We start from the raw sequence: 17,941 nt of genomic DNA, 5'->3' as shown, positions 1-17,941 counted from the left end.
TCAATCTCATTAATTCTGACTTCCACTCTCTACATTCTGCTCCTATAACCTATTGAGTTGTCTAATTCTGAAATTTTATTGCTAATCTTTTGAATTTTCATTGTTGTTTTTATGGTTTCTAGTAGCCTATTTGGAAACCCTGGTGGCACAGTGGTTAGGAGCTATAGCTGCTAACCAAAAGGTCAGCAGTTCAAATCCACCAGGTGCTTGCTCCTTGGAAACTATTGGGGCAGTTCTACTTTCTCCTATAGGGTCGCTATGAGTCAAAATTGACTCAAAGGCAGTGGGTTTTTTGGGGGTGGGGTGGGGTGGAGTTGAGTAGCCTATTTATTCTGTCATTTTGTTTTTGTATTGTTTTCCTGAATTTTTCTATTGCTTTGTCTGTGTGTTGCTTGATTTTGTCTGTGTATTCCATGATCTCCTTCTTGATTTCTTGTAGAACACTGTATATTAGTTGTTTTTTTTTTTTTTTTTTTAATTCTTTATCAGGTAGTTCTGTTGCCAATCTTCCTTCAAAAGGTTTTCTGGTTCTTTATTTTGGTCACTTGCTGGAGCCATCTTGTCCTGTTTCTTTATGTGATTTGATATTGACTGTTGTCTCCGAGACATTAAGAAGTTATTATATTTTTTTATTTATTGTGTATTTGTTTACTGCTTCCTGAATTTTTGTTTTGTTTTGTTTTGATGTATCCAAGAAGGCTGGGGATATGTGCTACTTTGGTCATTAACCTGGCTACATTAGAGCTCTCACCTCCTGTTTCCAAGTGGGCAAAGCAACTACTAGGTATGTGAACCCAGGATTCTGTTCACTGTCCTAGCGGGGCTACTGAGGCTGTAGGTGGCATTTTTGGTGAGGTGACGTATCTGTCCTGCTGGTCATCTGGCCACGGGTGCAGAGGTTGTTCTACCTGGTCGTTAGGTTGGGTGTTGTGTGTGCGCTCCACTGCTTGCCAGATGGTCAGGATGAAATTGTCTGGGTCATCAGTCACTGAGTGTGTGGTGTGGAGAGTCTCACTCACAGTCCTGGGTAGGCAGGGCTGCATGGAGGTGTTTGGAGCAGGCACGGTTCTCTGGTTGCAGTGGGGGGTGATGCGGGTGTCAAGGCAGGGGGCTGTTGGCCACCCCCGGGTGCCAGGATGGAGGGTGTGCCCCTGTCTGCTAAAGCGCATAGTGGGGGGTGGTTAGTGCAGGCAATCCTTGGATGCCTGGTGCCATTGGCTGGAAGGATTGGAGGGCACCACTGATTCTCAGGTCCCCATCATGGGTGGCTGGATATAGTGAGTGGTACCACTGGCCCTCAAGCCCCCCATGTGTGTGGTTGAAGCCCCTTCTGGGGGGGGTGAATTCCACAGACCTGCAGCTCCCACTTGCCTGCTGCAAGTGGGCTTCAGTTGGGTGCCCTCCCCACCTTGAGCTAATAAGGATGTGCTGTGCCAGCCCAGTCAGTAATACACTGGTGCAGGTGATGGGAGGAAGTGAATGGTGCTGCAAGTCTGTGGACCCCTTGCACCAGTGGCCGGGCATAGGAGCATGTGCCTCATACTGGTGGAGAGCTACTAGCTTAAGGGATGCGGCCTTGTTGAATGCCACAAATCAGCAGCTCTCACTTGGCTGCTACATGTGAAAATGGGCTTCAGCTGGAAACTCTGCCTGCTTTGTCCTAATGAGGACATGCTGTGGTGGGTCGGCCAGCAAGGCACTTGTGTGGGTGATCAGCAGTGGTGAAGGGTGCTGCAAGTCTGTGGACTCCCTATGCCAGCTGCTAGGCTAAGGGGCAGGCACCTCAGACTGGATTGAGAGCTATAGGCTTAGGGGCAGGGCAGTGTCAAATGTCACATATCTGCAGCTCCCACTTGGCTGCTATGGGTAAAAATGGGCTTCAGCTGAGAACTATGCCCACCTTATGCCAATGTGGATGTGCTGGGGTGACGTAGCAAGGCACTGGTGTGGGTGATCAGAGGGGGTGGAAGGCACTGCAAGCCCGTGGGCCTTCTGCGCCAGTGGCTGGGCAAAGGGGCAGATGCCTCCAAACTGGGGCTGTGATTTCCTGGCTTAGGAGGCATGATAGTATTGAATGCCACTAGGCTGGTGTCAGAGCAGGGAGGGGGATGGATGAGGAGAAGGGAGCGCTTGAACCAGAGTGGTGGCAGAAGGGATAGAGATACAATAATAATAATAATACACCCAAACCCACTGCTGTTGAGTCAATTCTGCCTCATAGTGACACTGTACAACAGAATAGAGCTGCCCCATAGGGTTTCCAAGTAGCAGTTGGGGATTTGAACTGCTGATATTTTGGTTAGTAGCAGGGCTCTAAACCACTATGCCACCAGGGCTCCATGTATATGTATTACACATTGGTAAATATTATTCTTGTTAAGTGCTATTGAGTTGATTTCGACTCATAGTGACCCCATGTGACAGCAGAGAACTGCCCCATAAGGTTTTCTAGGCTGTAATCTTTCTTCCATGGAATCACTGGGTGGGGTCAAACCACCAGCCTTTAGGTTAGCAGCCAAGTGTTTAACTGTTCACCATCAGAACCCCTTAGGTAAATATTAAGAAAAAAATAATAATAATAATTTTTTCTTAATATTTAATATTACAGATAAATTACATATATTATATAATTACGTTTATATTTATGTAATTATATACAAAACCTTTCAGACAAAATAAACAGTGAAGACATGATCAGACCACAAAGTCCACACTTACACATTGCATCATGAGTGGGTAGAAGAGTTCTAATTTAGGGTTTTATTTGCCATGGGACCCTGGGCTAATCGCTCATCTTTCTGGTCCTTAATCTCTTCATCTTTAAAATGGGGACACTATTACCCACGGCACTGGGTTGTTTTTTTTTTTCTTATTACCTACACCTTGGAGTTTTAAGAGAGTTAAATATGGCAGTGCTGAGTCACCTGCATGACAGTTGCTCAATAAATATTTGTTGAATCTGAATGTAGGTACTCACCTTCCTCACCTCTGAACACAGAAAGGGAACCTGAAGTCCAGAAGAGAAATGAATTGCAAAAGACACACAGCAGTCACTGACATAACTGATGGGACCCAGGTCTTGAAGTCTCCTTTCATCCCATCCCCTTCCCCTCAAGTACCTACTCCCTGAGGCTGACCATGCCTCTGTTCCCTCCAGGACAAGTCGATGGCTCCAGTACTAACATGAACACTTCTATCCAAAGACTATTTGCCAGGAGCACATGGAGAAAGTCACAAGTACCTAGCAGTGCCATTCAAGTTTGACACCTGCTCCCAGCGATAGGTGGACTTCTGGGGCCTCAATTCCTTCCAGGCTTTTTACCCTTATTCCTGGATTGTGACTTCAAGTGTCAAGGATAGGCCCAAAGGCACTTTCTTAGTGTTTCCTGATTTCCATTAATATTGCCAAGGGATTATGGGTGCAATAATTGAGTTTCCCAGAAGCAGATCCTGAGATGAGAGTTCACATGCAAGTGGTTCATTAAGCACTTCTGGGAGAAACAGGTGAGGGAGGTGGGAAGAAGCCAAGCTCAGACTGCAGGCAAAGTCCCATCCTCAGTTTGATCTTGAGGGGTGCTCTGGAATGCCAGTTATACCTCAGAGTTGTCCAATTTGAGTCAGGGGAGCTGTTCTTTCATACTCATGCACTAATCAGTTACTGGGGCCAAGGACAGTGCTCTGAAGAAAATGGCAGGTACAAGCCCTTAGAATACCTCATAGGAGCTCAGGGTGGGCACAGCCTCAATAGAAGTGTTTACAATTACCACTTCCAAAGGAGGACTCGCAAGTAACCTGTGCTATCTCAGATCTGAGCCCATTTTATTTCTCCAGCTTTAAGAATAAAGCCATATTTATAGCCTGAGCACATTCTACAGAAACCACCAACCCAGCTGCTGGCATTGACTAGTGATGGGATTCAGCAAAATATGGCAGAACAAGCTCCTCTGGTAGATTGTCCTCTCAACAAGGATGCTTGTTACTGCTCAATTTGAAAATTGTGCTAGATCAAGGGACACAAATCTGATCAAGAGAAATGATCCATGCCCGAGGGGAGCCCACAGTAGTGGATAATCTTTCAAATGGAAAATCTTGCTTGATTTTTCACTGCATCATAAAGAATATTGCCATTCCCAATTATATGTGCTTCTCCCACCAACTGTACAAGATCAGCAACAATACTTTTCAAAACATCACACCGTATTAGATTACAAGGAGATACCACCTCATAAGGAATCAACAAGAAGATAAATGAAACTCCAAGAAAGTATAATACTAGTACTAATATCTAGCATGTATGGAAGACATATGGTCATCAAGTTTCTGAATATCTAAGTGAATGGATTATTCCCTGGTCTCCAGGTAAAGGCACCAATATCTCTCACTGCCCACGTATTGTCACAAAATCTAAGTGGGAATTTGATAGAAATTAAAAGATATGCTAGAGCCATTATTTAAAATTCCTTATGTAATTGCAGGTATTTTTAATTCATTTGTTAGGAGATGTTATTTCAAAGTAACAAGACTGATTATCAAATGTTCCTTGGTAAATCATATTAATGTCATATCTAATATCTGGGCAGAACTGCAAGAGCTGAGAAAGTCAAGATACGCAACAGCACTGCTTTCAAAGCCACACACTACATTAGTTTACATAGAGTGACCACTTCCTCAAGAAATAAAGAGGATCAGTGGAGAATGCTAACAATACACTAGGCATTGCCTCAAGCATTTTACATTACCTCATTTAACCTTCATAACCACTCTACCCATGCAAAAGATCTAATTATTACCCCACTTTACACATGAGGAATCTGACACAGGGGTTAAGAACTTGCCTAAGATCACAGAATTATTAAGCAGCAGATCTAAACTCTGAGTCTCTCTGAGTACAAAGCTCATAATTTAAACACCACACTACGGTGGCAACTATTCAAAACCTGCCAACACTGAAAATGAACCAGATGGTTCCTGGCATCCTCATGCTTCATCCACGTCACAGTAGAATCACACTTTCCAGCTTATTCAAATCCAAGGCTTTATCTCTGTAGATATGGTTTAGATTAAGATCATTTTTCTTCACTGCACATGTAACACTGTTTTCTAAAATTAACAACCTACCCCACAAGATAATAATGAAAAATTATGTGTGTGTGTACACATACTATACATTAGGTTATTAGCCATCAGTCATCATTGTAGTTATGGAAAGAGCTTAATTATTTCAATCTTACCACTTAGTAGTATTCTAGGCTACCTAGTGCCTCTTGATTTTTTATAATTTCTTAGAATTTTCCCTCATGTATAATTAGTTCATTTGATGATTTTCCCTTTAAAAAATATATTCTTTTCAATATCCAATGATTAAAAATCATTGATCATGGTGGCTGACTACCAGATTGAAGTGCATCTTTAGAAATATACTTTGCACATGTTATCATTAACAAGAAAAGGACAGAGAAAAAGAGAATAAAATACAGTGGGAGGAAGTTTGGAAATTTACCTCTACTAAATTTTTTGGAAGTGTTTTTGCTGTTGGTTGCATGTTAGTGCATCTGTTTAAAAGCATTTCAGATTCAAGAACTGTTTCTATAAATATTTATTGATGCAACAACTAAAAAATGATTTAAAATTGTGTATTATGGTAGATAATTCACTCCAAATTTCAGCTATCAGGAGACTACAAAACTCTTACTAGTATCACTTGACATAGACGTCTTTTTAGCATTATTCCCTAGAAATTACCAAATTATTCAATCAAGTGCTTCTGAAACATCTACTACCTACAAGACCTTATCGAGTGCTGGTTCTAAAGCGTATTAGACTGAGAAATGAAAAGTGACAATGACAAATGTATGTTCCGTAAAAGAAACCCCAAAGAAATTTGTAGCAGAAGCTGAGTGAGTAGAAAAGCATTTGCTGAATATACAAAAGAGCCATGAAGATAAAATAGAGTTACGTTTTAATTTGTAACAGATTAAGGAGGAAAATAAATATATATTTATTTACAAGAGAAAGCCATCAAATGTAAAGACCTACTTTTTGGTTCCAGAAATCTTAAAAATAACTAAAAGAATGTATTTCTTACTTGCTGTTGATGAGCACTTCAGACTGCCGATTATTTACTTGATTATCACTCTTGTGACGAAACTGAAAAATCAAAGTGATCGTGAGAAAACATTCAAATCATTTTTTGTCAGCATGAATAAGGACACAGGAAATACTTTGAGTTCATTCCTTTGGACAATATTGCCATCAGTCCAAGATGAGCACAGCTTATACTCACCTTGAACCCAGCTCTGTATGTTCTGAACCTGACCATTCTCATTAAGCCCCATTCTGAGTGTTGCCAATGGAACAAGTCTAGCCACATGTTCTTCTAATTCCCACACATTTTTAGTTTCTTCTAAGAAGGTAACATGCTCCTGGCTCTGCCGCATGGTTGCAGAGAGAACCATACATTAGTTTTGATGTCTTCAACAGGGATGGGGCATCCATTTCTCTCACATGTGTACTCAATATTTTATCGGAACATCATTCATTCTGTTTTATGAGTTTCTTTGAAGTCAAGAAATTACTTGTAACAACATGTATTTTTATTCCCCGAAAGTTCTAATTGTTAACACTGATTTAATGAAATACTGAGTATTTAAAACAAAAAATCAAATACAATGCTGAAGCACATTTGGTGTGGATTTGTATTTTTATGCCTAAGTGATCTTATTGCTTATTGTATACTTTCAGTAATGTAAACATCTTATATTGCTTCAAAGAATCCAAGTAGTATGGGCCTTCTACTAGACTCATAAATTAGCAGCCATTCAAATAAGCTTTTGTACATGAGCTGTCAGAATCAGTAATAGTAGAAGTAAAGGGTTATTTCAGCTAACTAATTTAAACACACAGATGAACAGGAGCTGGTATCAGGAGACTTGAAGCTTTGATTGCACAGGTTGTAATCATCAGGACCATGACTTCCTTTTCTTTAATTTAAAAATGTATCAATATCATATGCATGAAGTGTTTGAACCGGCTCTTCCCATTTTCTACACCTTTCAATCTTTCTATTATCCTATGCCTGGTACAAACGAGCTTTAGTGGTGCAATGGTTAAGTGCTTGGTGCTAACTGAAAGGTTAGCAGTTCAAACCCACCAGCTCCTCTGTGAGAGAAAGATCTGGTAATCTGCTTCCATAAAGATTACACCTAGGAAACCCTATGGGGGCAGTTCTACTCTGTCCTAAAAGGTTGCTATGAGTCAGAATTGACTCAATAGCACACAACCACAGCAACTTGCCTGGTACATACGATCACACAGAATGCCAGGTCTAAGTTAATGGATATTACCAGGAAAAAAAATAAGAAAACAAGGATTTTTAGCGTTTGTTAACATGAAAATAGTTTATAATATTGGTTGAGGAGTAAATTAAATCAGCTCTCTCATTAACATTCAATCTTCTCTCCACGAAATAGAAAAAGAGGAATGGAAACATTATTTTATCTGAGTGCCTGATTTGGTGGGGATGCTAGATATTCTCTGTTCCTTCATATCCATACCCCATCCTTCTTCATTTTGTGCCCGGAGAAGCTGATCTGTGTGGTCTTTGTCCTCTGGCTTCTGGTTGGGCTTGGCCAATAGGTGACACTGGCAAAAACTCAGAAGGCCAGAAGAGAGTGAAGTAGGGTGTTCATTACCTGGCTTCCTTCAAGCTGGGTTAGCAACAGCTACTTCCTCTCTAGATAAGCCCCTGCTAGTGTGAGCAGCCCTCAACTAGAGCTCCAGGTCTGGTAACTGCTTTCTCCCTTTCTCCTTCAGGCCCAGAAGCAGTATTGCCACTCATCTGTCTATTTCAGAAGCTTCACCATGATTTCTTGCCCACACTCTTTGTAAATGGTGCCTTCATTATTAAACTCTCTACAATCTTCCCCCATTTCTGAGTGACATGTTTCTCACGAGGGCTCTCCCTGATAAAGATGGCTGGTATATTGAAGGGGCACTTATTATGACCAAAATACAAGCATAACCAGGCATTAACTAGGAGCAGCAGAGACAAAAGGAGGCTTATGCATTTACTTACATCTGTACCTAACCTGAAGATAATCCTTGAAATTGACCTGCAGGACATTACAGAAAAGGACCAACAAGCTCATCCCCTAAAACCTAAGCAGCTCACAAACTGGGCCTTGAGGCAAAGCCACTCATATTTACGCATAGGCTTTGCCCAGAGGTCTTGGTGTTAGAGCATAGAGTATGGAAGGACGAGAAATGCTAGTCTCAGATCCAGGCTGTCTCTCCTTGTCAATTTCTACCCTAGAAATAGATGTGAAGTCTTAGACGGGAACTGCTCCAGGACAGGAAAGGAGCAGAGGACTAGCATTTATTATGCCACTGTGAGCCAGGCTCTGTGCCAGGTGCTTTACACATCATCCCATGTTGTCCTAATGATAATACTGATATTATTGAACAGACAAAGAAAGGTTCAGAGAAATTAAGTGGCTTGCCTCATGCCACACTGCTAGTATATGGTGGGATAAGGTGCCTTTCTCCAAATCTCATATTATTTCTACCATTTTATCCTTGATGAAGTATGACTATAATAAATAAGACCTTCAAAGCCAAAATGAATGAACTAATGCATGTAAATGAGTACTGTCTTTCTGAAAGATCAGACGACATGGAGAAGTCACAGATTGACTTCAGATATGCCACTGCTCAAATCGTTGTTGAAATTTCCTCTCCTAGAATTACCTTTGGAGACCATAGCCCATTCTTCACAATATCCTTCATCCTTTGAGAATGGAACCCTTTTTAAAGGGCATGAAGGGTATCTTATGTTTAGAAATATATAAAGCTACTCTTAGAAAACAGGTATCTGGTTTAGAATAAGGTTTGTTATGAAACCGAGAAATAGCTTGTTTCAAAAGGTGGGTGAACATGAAGTTGAGACTGGCTTTCTTCTGTATCTTGTAAACTGACCATAAAGATAATTCTATAAAAGGAGCTCCCAAAATACTTCGAATAATGGCAACCTCACAGGAATGGGTAGATTCCAGGAATATCCAACTTTAAAGTGGCATTATACATCAGTGTGGATAAGATCTTGTGTTTGTTAAAAATCCAGCCTCATGATGCAACTATATGCTGTCTATAAGAAACCTACTTTAAATGAAAGATGCAGAAGAGTTAAAAATAGACAACAGGAAATATGGAGTATGAAGCTCAGAGAAGATGCCTGGCCTGGAAATATAAACCTGCAAGTTATTGTCATATAGATAGTTACTGAGTCTAGGGCACATACAATCACAGAGGATGAGAATATAACTAGTCTGGATTCCAAATGTTTGGTTTTCCTAAGACCATATTTTTAATCTGAATGCCCTCCTTTGGGGTATGAAGGCTTCAAACTCTCTATTCTCTTATATTTCATTTATTTACATTAGTGTCTGAGATTTAAAGGGATTTGATTTTGTAACACCTGGTATAAGGAGTAGAGGACATGAGAGTGCCTAATAGCTACCAGGAACCCTGGTGGTGCAGCAGTTAAGAATTAAGGCTGCTAACCAAAAGGTCAGCAGTTCGAATCCACCAGCTGCTCCTTGGAAACCCTATGGGGCAGTTCTACCCTGTCATATAGTGTCCCTATGAGACAGAATGGACTCAAAGGCAACAGGTTTGGTTCAATACCAACTCTCAAAATTTAGATAAAGACATATATAGCATAAACAATAATTCACCGTATGTCCTAGTTATCTAGTGCTGCCACAACAGAAATACCACAAGTGAATGGCTTCAACAAACAGAAGTTTATTTTCTCACAGTCTAGGAGGCTAGAAGTCCGAATAGGTGTGCCAGCTCCAGGGGAGTTTTCTCTCCATCAGCTCTGGAGGAAGGTCCTTGTCATCAATCTTCCCTTGAACTAGGAGCTTCTCAGCACAGAGATCCCAGGTCCAAAGGACACACTCTTTTCCTGGTACTATTTTCTTGGTGTTATAAGGTCCCTTTGTCTCTCTGCTCACATCTCTTTTTTATATCTCAAAAGAGATTGGCTTAAAACACAACCAAATCTTGAAGATTGAGTCCTGTCTCATTAACTTAACTGCCTGTAATCCTGCCTCATTAACATTATAGAGGTAGGATTTACAATAAAATGGAAAAATCACATCAGATCACAAAATGGTGGACAGTCACACAATACTGGGTATCATGGCCTAACCAAGTTGACATACATTTTTGGGGGACACAATTCAAACCATAACACTAGGTGAAGACACATTCTTGTTCTAATTCTGGTCTTATCACTAATTGGTTAAATGATCATCAGCTCTGTACAGGTTTTAATTTCCTCATCTGTAAAATGAAGGAGTGAGGCTAGTTATTAAAGACCTCTTGTTTTTAGCCTAGACATACTCTGGTTCTGTGACACCTGGATTAATCATCAAACAAATAGTAAAAGAGTTTTATGGTATTGACCAGAACAGCTTCATTCAAAAACTCCATTTTCTCTCACTAAGAAGCCACGATTGAAATTGAGACTTCAGCAATGCACAAGAGCAAATACTTACATAGTCATCTGTGGCATCTTTGACAGCTGTCATGGTTATTACCAGGACCAAAGGCACAATGGTGGTAAACCAGGTCAAGGAGGAGATTTCTGGAATCAGCTGAAACAAGCATTTTAAATAGTTTAGGGCTTTTAAACTTATGATATATTTTCCATATTCTGTCATTTAATTTTACAAGACTTAACAGAAATTAATGGGGTTATATTTAGTCACTTGTACAAATATAGAATGACTTTCAATAATGCAAGTGTTTGCATTCACCTACAAGACATGCAGAATGGGAGATGCGGCCAAGATGGCAGAGTAGTCGGATGCTTCTGGTGGTCCCTCTTACAACAAAGACCCCAGAAAATGAGTGAATAATTATATATGACAATCTAGGAACCCTAAACATCAAAGGCAGAGTTGAGGAATCAGAGTGTCTGGTAGAAGAAGGCAGAGATGGTTCAGAAGCAGTGAGGAGTTGCCAGGCCTGACCCAGTGGGAACTGGCATCCTGCAGGTCAGATTGGCTGGTGTGCACGGTGAGGCAAGCACTGGCGTTTGGGACACGTTTTCCACATCAGGAGAGAACGAGTAGTGGAGAATCTACTCAAGCCTCCAGAAACAGTGAAAAGCGGTGCTCAACTGGGAAAAGATAAGTACATGCATCTAATTTACCACAAGGATTAAAAAAAAACACCTTGCATGTCAAGAACCTCTCTCCCATTTACCTGCCCCCTTCCTGCTCTGCACTAGGTCTGGGCCAGCATCAGCAATTGCCACTTTCCCTGAGCCAGAAGTAGGACCTGTCATATCCCCTGAGCCATTCTCCCAGCCTTCGAGATGGAACAAATTAACAAACAGAAAAAAATAACCTCCCAGCTCCCCTAAGTCGGGAACTCAGGGCAAGAACATCTCCTTTCCCTAGGCAAAGGCATAAGGGGTCCATGGACTCTGAATGCCTTTTACCCCTGCATAGGCCCATGTGGGCCCATTTCAACAGCTTAGGCCCTCATTAAGCACAGTACAAAAGGGTATATACCTGAAGCTTAACTTCACTGTATCAGCTATATGGTGGAGTGTCTGGTTCATGACATTTGACACTGCTCTGTCCCTCAAGCAGGGTCCTCACCTACCCACAACAGGGGCCTGAGGACTGGTGGCTCCAGCCACACCACCTAGCCACCTGCAACAGGGGTCCAAAAATAAGTGGTGCCTCCTTGTCCTTACAGCCAATAGCATGCGTGCCTATAGTCTGGCTGCAAAACCCACCCACCTATGCACTCCAGGGAAGTGGGACATGCTTTCCTCCCTGACACTCAGGGTCAGCTTTCAGCCCCCTGTCTTGCTCAGGGCATGACCTCCTACTGCGGCCAGATACCTGTGCCTATTCCAGTCACCCCTGACTGTCCAGGACTGTAGGTGAGAGCCTACACTACACACTTTTTGACAGACTACCTGGACACCTGAACTGAATCCATACAAGAAAAGTAAATGGACTTCTGGGTTCAAATACCTAGTAACAGAACTAACCACTTGGTGACAGGACAGTAGAGCTTCAAAGGCACCAGTAATCAAACTAGCTCACATAAGCAGCCTCTTTGGGCATATCAAAACAAGAAGCTAGGGCACAGTAAACAAACATAAAATATAATAACTTATTGATGGCTCAGAGACAACAGTTCATATCAAATCACATAAACAGGCAGATCATGATGGCTTCAGCAAGGTACCAAAACAAAGAATCAAGAAATCTTCTGGAAAAAGAGAATTTCTTGGAATTACTGGAGGTAAAATACAAAAGATTTATATACAGAACTCTTCAAGAGATCAGGAAGGAGATCAGGCAAAACACTGAACAAGCCAAGGAACATACGAAACAATAGAGGAAATTAAGAAGACTATACAAGAGCACAGTGGTAAATTTAACAGGCTACAAGAATCCATAGACAGACATCAAACAGAAGTCCAGAACATTAACAATAAAATTTCAGAATTAGACTATTCAGTAGAAAGTCTTAGGAGCAGAACTGAGGAAATAAAAGCCAGAATTAGTGAGATTGAAGATAAAACCCTTGATACTAACTTATTTCAGGAAAAATCAGATAAAAGAATATAAAAAAATGAAGAAACCCTAAGAATTAAAAAAAAAAAAAAAGAATTATGTGGGACTAAATCAAAAGGAATAACCAACGAGTGATTGGAACACCAGAATGGGGGGTGGATAACAGAAAATACAGAGAGAACTGCTAAAGATTTGTTGGCAGAAAACTTCCCTGATATCGTAAAAGATAAGAAGATATCTATCCAAGAAGCTCATCAAACCCTACAAGAAGTAGATCCCAAAAGAAAGTCACCAAGACATACTATAATCAAACTTGCCAAAACCAAAGATAAAGACAGAGAATTTTAAGAGCAGCAAGGCATAAATGAAAAGTCATCTACAAAGTAGAGTCAATAAGACTAAGCTGGGACTACTCAACAGAATCAATGTAGGCAAGAAGGCAATGGGATGACATATATAAAGCCTTGAAGGAAAAAAATTGCCAGCCGAGACTTACATATCCAGAAAAACTGCCTCTCAAATGTGATGGCAAAATCAGGACATTTCCAGATAAAGAAAAGTTTGGGGAATTTTCAAAAACAAAACCAAAATTACAAGAAATATTAAAGGGAGTCCTCTGATTAGAAAATCAACAGCATCATATAAAAACCCAAGACTAGAACACGGGAAAGAGCAACTGGATATAAATCCAGATAGTGAAGTTACAAAAATAAATTAAAAAACTGAAAATAGGGAAAAAGAGACATCACTATGTAAAAGACAACAACATTAAAACAAAAAAGAGGGACTAAATAGTCTAGTCATAGATCTTTCATATGGAGAGGAAGTCAAGGTGATATAGACAGATAACGCTTTGGTTTAAATTTAGAAAAACAGGAGTAAATATTAACGTAGCCACAAAGCAAACCAACAATCCTACACACCAAAATAAAAACAACAAGAAAAACATAAAGACTCAGCAAATACAAAATCAACAACAATGAAAATACATGAAGAAAAATGACTCAGCACAGAAAATTAAGTGGGAAAAAGAAACTGTCAACAACACACAAAAAAGACATCACAATGACAGCACTAAAATCATACATATCAACAATTACTCTGAATGTAAATAGACTAAATGCACCAATAAAGAGACAAGAGTGGCAGAATGGACAAAAGAAACACGATCCATCTTTATGCTGCCTACAAGAGACACGCCTTAGACTTAAAGACACAAACAAACTAAAACTCAAAGGATGGGGAAAAAAATATACCAAGCAAACAACAATCAAAAAAGAGCAGTAGTGGCAATATTAATTTTTGACAAAATAGACTTTAAAGTAAACTCCACCACAAAGGATAAGTAAGGACGCTATATAATGATTAAAGGGTCAATACACCAAGAGGACAAAGCCATAATAAATATTTACACACCCAATGACAGGGCTTGAAAATACATTTAAAAAATTCTAACACTGTTGAAAAGAGAGATGGCACCACAATATCAGTAGGAGACTTCAACACACCACTTTTGGTGAAATACACAACAACCAGAAAGCTCAAAAAAGACATGGAAGATCTAAATGCCACAATTAACCAACTTGATCTCACAGGCATTTACAGAACACTCCACTCCATAACAGTCAAGCATACTGTTTCTCCAATGTACATGGAACATTCTCCAGAACAGACCACACATTAGGTGATAAAGCAAGCCTTAACAGTACCCAAAGCATTGAAATATTACAAAGCATCTTTTGTGACCATAAAGCCATAAAAGCAGAAATCAATAACAGAAAAAACAAGACAAAAATCAAACACATGGAAGCTGAACAACACGCCGCTCAAAAACTACTGGGTTACAGAAGAAATTTAGGACAGAATAAAGAAATTCACAGAATCAAATGAGAACGAAAACATATCTGACCAGAGCCTTTGGGACACAGTGAAAGCAGTACTTAGAGATCAATTTATAGCAATAAATGCACACATCCAAAAAGAAGAAAGGGCCAAAATCAAAATATTAACCCTACACCTCGAACAAAGAGAAAGAAAGCAACGAAAGAAGCCCTCAGGCACCAGAAGAAAGCAAATAATAAAAATTAGAGCAGAATTACATGAAATAGAAAAACAAGTGAAAGAATTAACAAGACCAAAAGCTGGTTCTTTGAAAACATCAACAAAATTAATAAACCGTTAGCCAAACAGACAAAAGAAAAACAGCAAAGGAAGCAAATAACCCAAATAAAAAATTAGATGGGCAATATCACAACAAACCCAACTGAAATTCACGGAATCATAAGAGAAAACTACAACAAACTGTACTCTAAAAAATTTGAAAACCTAGAGGAAATGGACAAATTTCTAGAAACACACAATCTACCTAAGTTAACACAAACATAGTTAACAACTAAATAAACCTATAACAAAAGAAACACACTACCTACCTAAACTAACACAAACAGAGGTAGAACAACTAAATAAACCTATAACAAAAGAAGAGATTGAAAAGTAATCAAAAAACTCCCAACAAAAAAAACCCTGTCTGTGATGGCTTTATTGGAGAATTCTACCAAATTTTCAGAGAAGAGTTAACACCACTACTACTAAAGGTATTTCAGAGCACAGAAAAGGATGGAATACTCCCAAACTCATTCTATGAAGCCAGGATATCTCTGATACCAAAACCAGGTAAAGACACACAAAAAAGGAAAATTACAGGCCTATATCCCTAATGAACATAGAAGCAAAAGTCCTGAACAAAATTCTAGCCAATAGAATTCAACAAAATATCAAAAAAATAACTCATCATAAAGTGGGATTCATAATAGGCATGCAGGGATGGTTTGACCTTAGAAAAACAATCACTGTAATCCATCACATAAATTAAACAAAAGACAAGAACCACATGATCTTATCAATTGATGCAGAAAAGGCATTTGACAAAGTCCAACACCCATTCATGATAAAAACTCTCCGCAAAATAGGAATAGAAAGGAAATTCCTCAACATAACAAAAGGCTTTTATACAAAGCCAACAGCCAACATCATCCTAAATGGAGAGAGTCTGAAAGCATTCCCCTTGAGAATGGGAACCAGGCAAAGATGCCCTTTATTACCACTCTTATTCAACATAGCGCTGGAGGGCCTAGCCAGAGCAATTATGGTAGAAGAACAAATAAAGGGCAACCAAATTGGTAAGGAAGAAGTAAAGGTACCTCTGTTTGCAGATAAAATGATCTTATACACAGAAAACCCCAAAGAATCCACAAGAAAACTACTGGAACTAATAGAAGAATTCAACAAAGTATCAGGATACAAGATAGACATATAAAAATCAGTTGGATTCCTCTGTACCAACAAAGAGAACGTCGAAGAGGAGACCACCAAATCAATACCATTTACAATAGCCCCCAAGAGATAAAATACTTAGGAATTAATCTAACCAGAGATGTAAAAGATCTACACAAAGAAAACTACAAGACACTACTGCAAGAAAAAAAAGAGACCTACATAAGTGGAAGAACATACCTCGATCATGCATAGGAAGACTCAACACCTTGAAAATGTCAATTCTACCCAAAGCGATCTACAGACACAATGCAATCCTGATCCAAATTCCAATGGCATTTTTTAATGAGATGGAGAAACACATCGCCAACTTCATATGCAAAAGGAAGACCAAAACCAAACCAAACTCACTGCCATCAAGTCGATTCTGACTCATAGCGACCCTATAGTACAGGGTAGAACTGCCCATAGAATCTCCAAGGAATGCCTGGTGGATTCGAACTGCCGACCTCTTGGTTAGCAGCCATAGTACTCAACCACTATGCAACCAGGGTTTCCTGGAAAAGGAAGAGGCCCCAGATAGGTAAAGCACTACTGAAGAAAAGCAAAGTGGGAGGCCTCACACTACCTGATTATAGAACCTATTTTACAGCCACAGAGGAAACCCTAGTGGCACAGTGGCTAAGAGCTATGGCTGCTAACCAAAAGGTCAGCAGTTCAAATCCACCAGGTGCTCCTTGGAAACCCTATGGGACAGTTCTACTCTGTCCTGTAGGGTCCCTGTGAGTTGGAATTGACTCAATGGCAATGGGTTTGTTTTTTTTTTTTTTTTTTTTAATACAGCCTCACTAGGCAAAACAGCTTGGTACTGGTACAACAATGGATACATAGACCAATGGAACAGAATAGAGAATCCAGACGTAAATTCATCCACCTATGAGCAGCTGATATTTGACGAAGGCCCAAATTCCATTAAACGGGGGAAAAATAGCCTCCTTAAAAAATAGTGCTGGCATAACTGGATATCCATCGCAGAACAATGAAGCAAGATCCATACCTCACACCATGCACAAAAACTAACTCAAAATGGATCAAAGACCTAAATATAAAACCTAAAATGATAAATATCATGGAAGAAAAAATAGGGCCAGCACTAGGAGCCATAATACATGACACAAACAGAATACAAACCATTACTACCAACCATCGCCAGAAGAGGAACTAGATAACTGGGAGCTCCTAAATTCAAACACTTATGCTCATCTGGAGTTTTCCAAAAGAGTGAAAAAGACAACCTACAGACTGGGAAAAAAAAAAAATTTGGCTACGACAAATTCGATAAGCATCAAATCTCTAAAATCCGCAAGGTACTGCAAAACTTCAAGAACAAAAAGACAAATAACCCAATTAAAAAATGGGCAAAGGATATGAACAGGCACTTCACCAAAGAAGAGCTTCAGGTGGCTACCAGATACCTGGGGAAATGCTCACGATCATTAGCCATTAGAAAAATGCAAATCAAAACTATAATGAGATACCATCTCCCCCAACAAAACCAAAAAAAAATCAAACCTGTTGATACCGATTCCGACTCACAGCGACCCTATAGGACAGAGTAGAACTGTCCCATAGGGTTTCCAGGGAGCACCTGGTGGATTTGAACTGTGGACCTTTTGGTTAGCAGCTGTAGCTCTTAACCATTACACCACCAGGGTTTCCATTCACCCTAACAAGGCTAGCATTAATCCAAAAAACACAAAATAATAAATGTCGGAGAGGTTGTGGAGAGACTGGAACACTAATACACTGCTGTTGGGAAATGTAAAATGGTACAACCACTTTGGAATTCGACTTGGTGCTTCCTTTAAAAAGCTGGAAATAGAAGTACCATACAATCCAGCAATCCCACTCCTTGGAATATATCCTAGAGAAATAAGAGTCCTCACACAAACAGATATATGCACACCCATGTTCATTGCAGCGTTGTTTACAATAGCAAAAAGATGGAAACAATCCTGGTGCCCATCAACAGACAAATGTATAAACACATTATGGTATATTCA

General features: G+C 39.9%; 1 protein-coding gene across 1 annotated transcript in view; it reads right to left on the bottom strand.

Annotated features, from left to right (window-relative positions):
* ATP8B4 (ATPase phospholipid transporting 8B4 (putative)) overlaps positions 1–17,941 on the bottom strand; it is a 366,292-nt gene that overhangs the window by 251,578 nt on the left and 96,773 nt on the right. Inside the window, exons 6-7 of the mRNA XM_064291985.1 lie at positions 10,560–10,658; positions 6,086–6,147 (exon numbers count right to left, since the gene is read on the bottom strand). Of these exons, the coding sequence (XP_064148055.1) occupies positions 6,086–6,147; positions 10,560–10,658 (161 nt within the window). The remainder of the gene's footprint in view (positions 1–6,085; positions 6,148–10,559; positions 10,659–17,941) is intronic.

Source organism: Loxodonta africana, chromosome 10, assembly GCF_030014295.1.
Source record: "Loxodonta africana isolate mLoxAfr1 chromosome 10, mLoxAfr1.hap2, whole genome shotgun sequence".
Classification (NCBI taxonomy): domain Eukaryota; kingdom Metazoa; phylum Chordata; class Mammalia; order Proboscidea; family Elephantidae; genus Loxodonta; species Loxodonta africana.
Note: the sequence above shows the minus strand (reverse complement) of the source record. Positions and strands in the feature narration are given on the sequence as shown.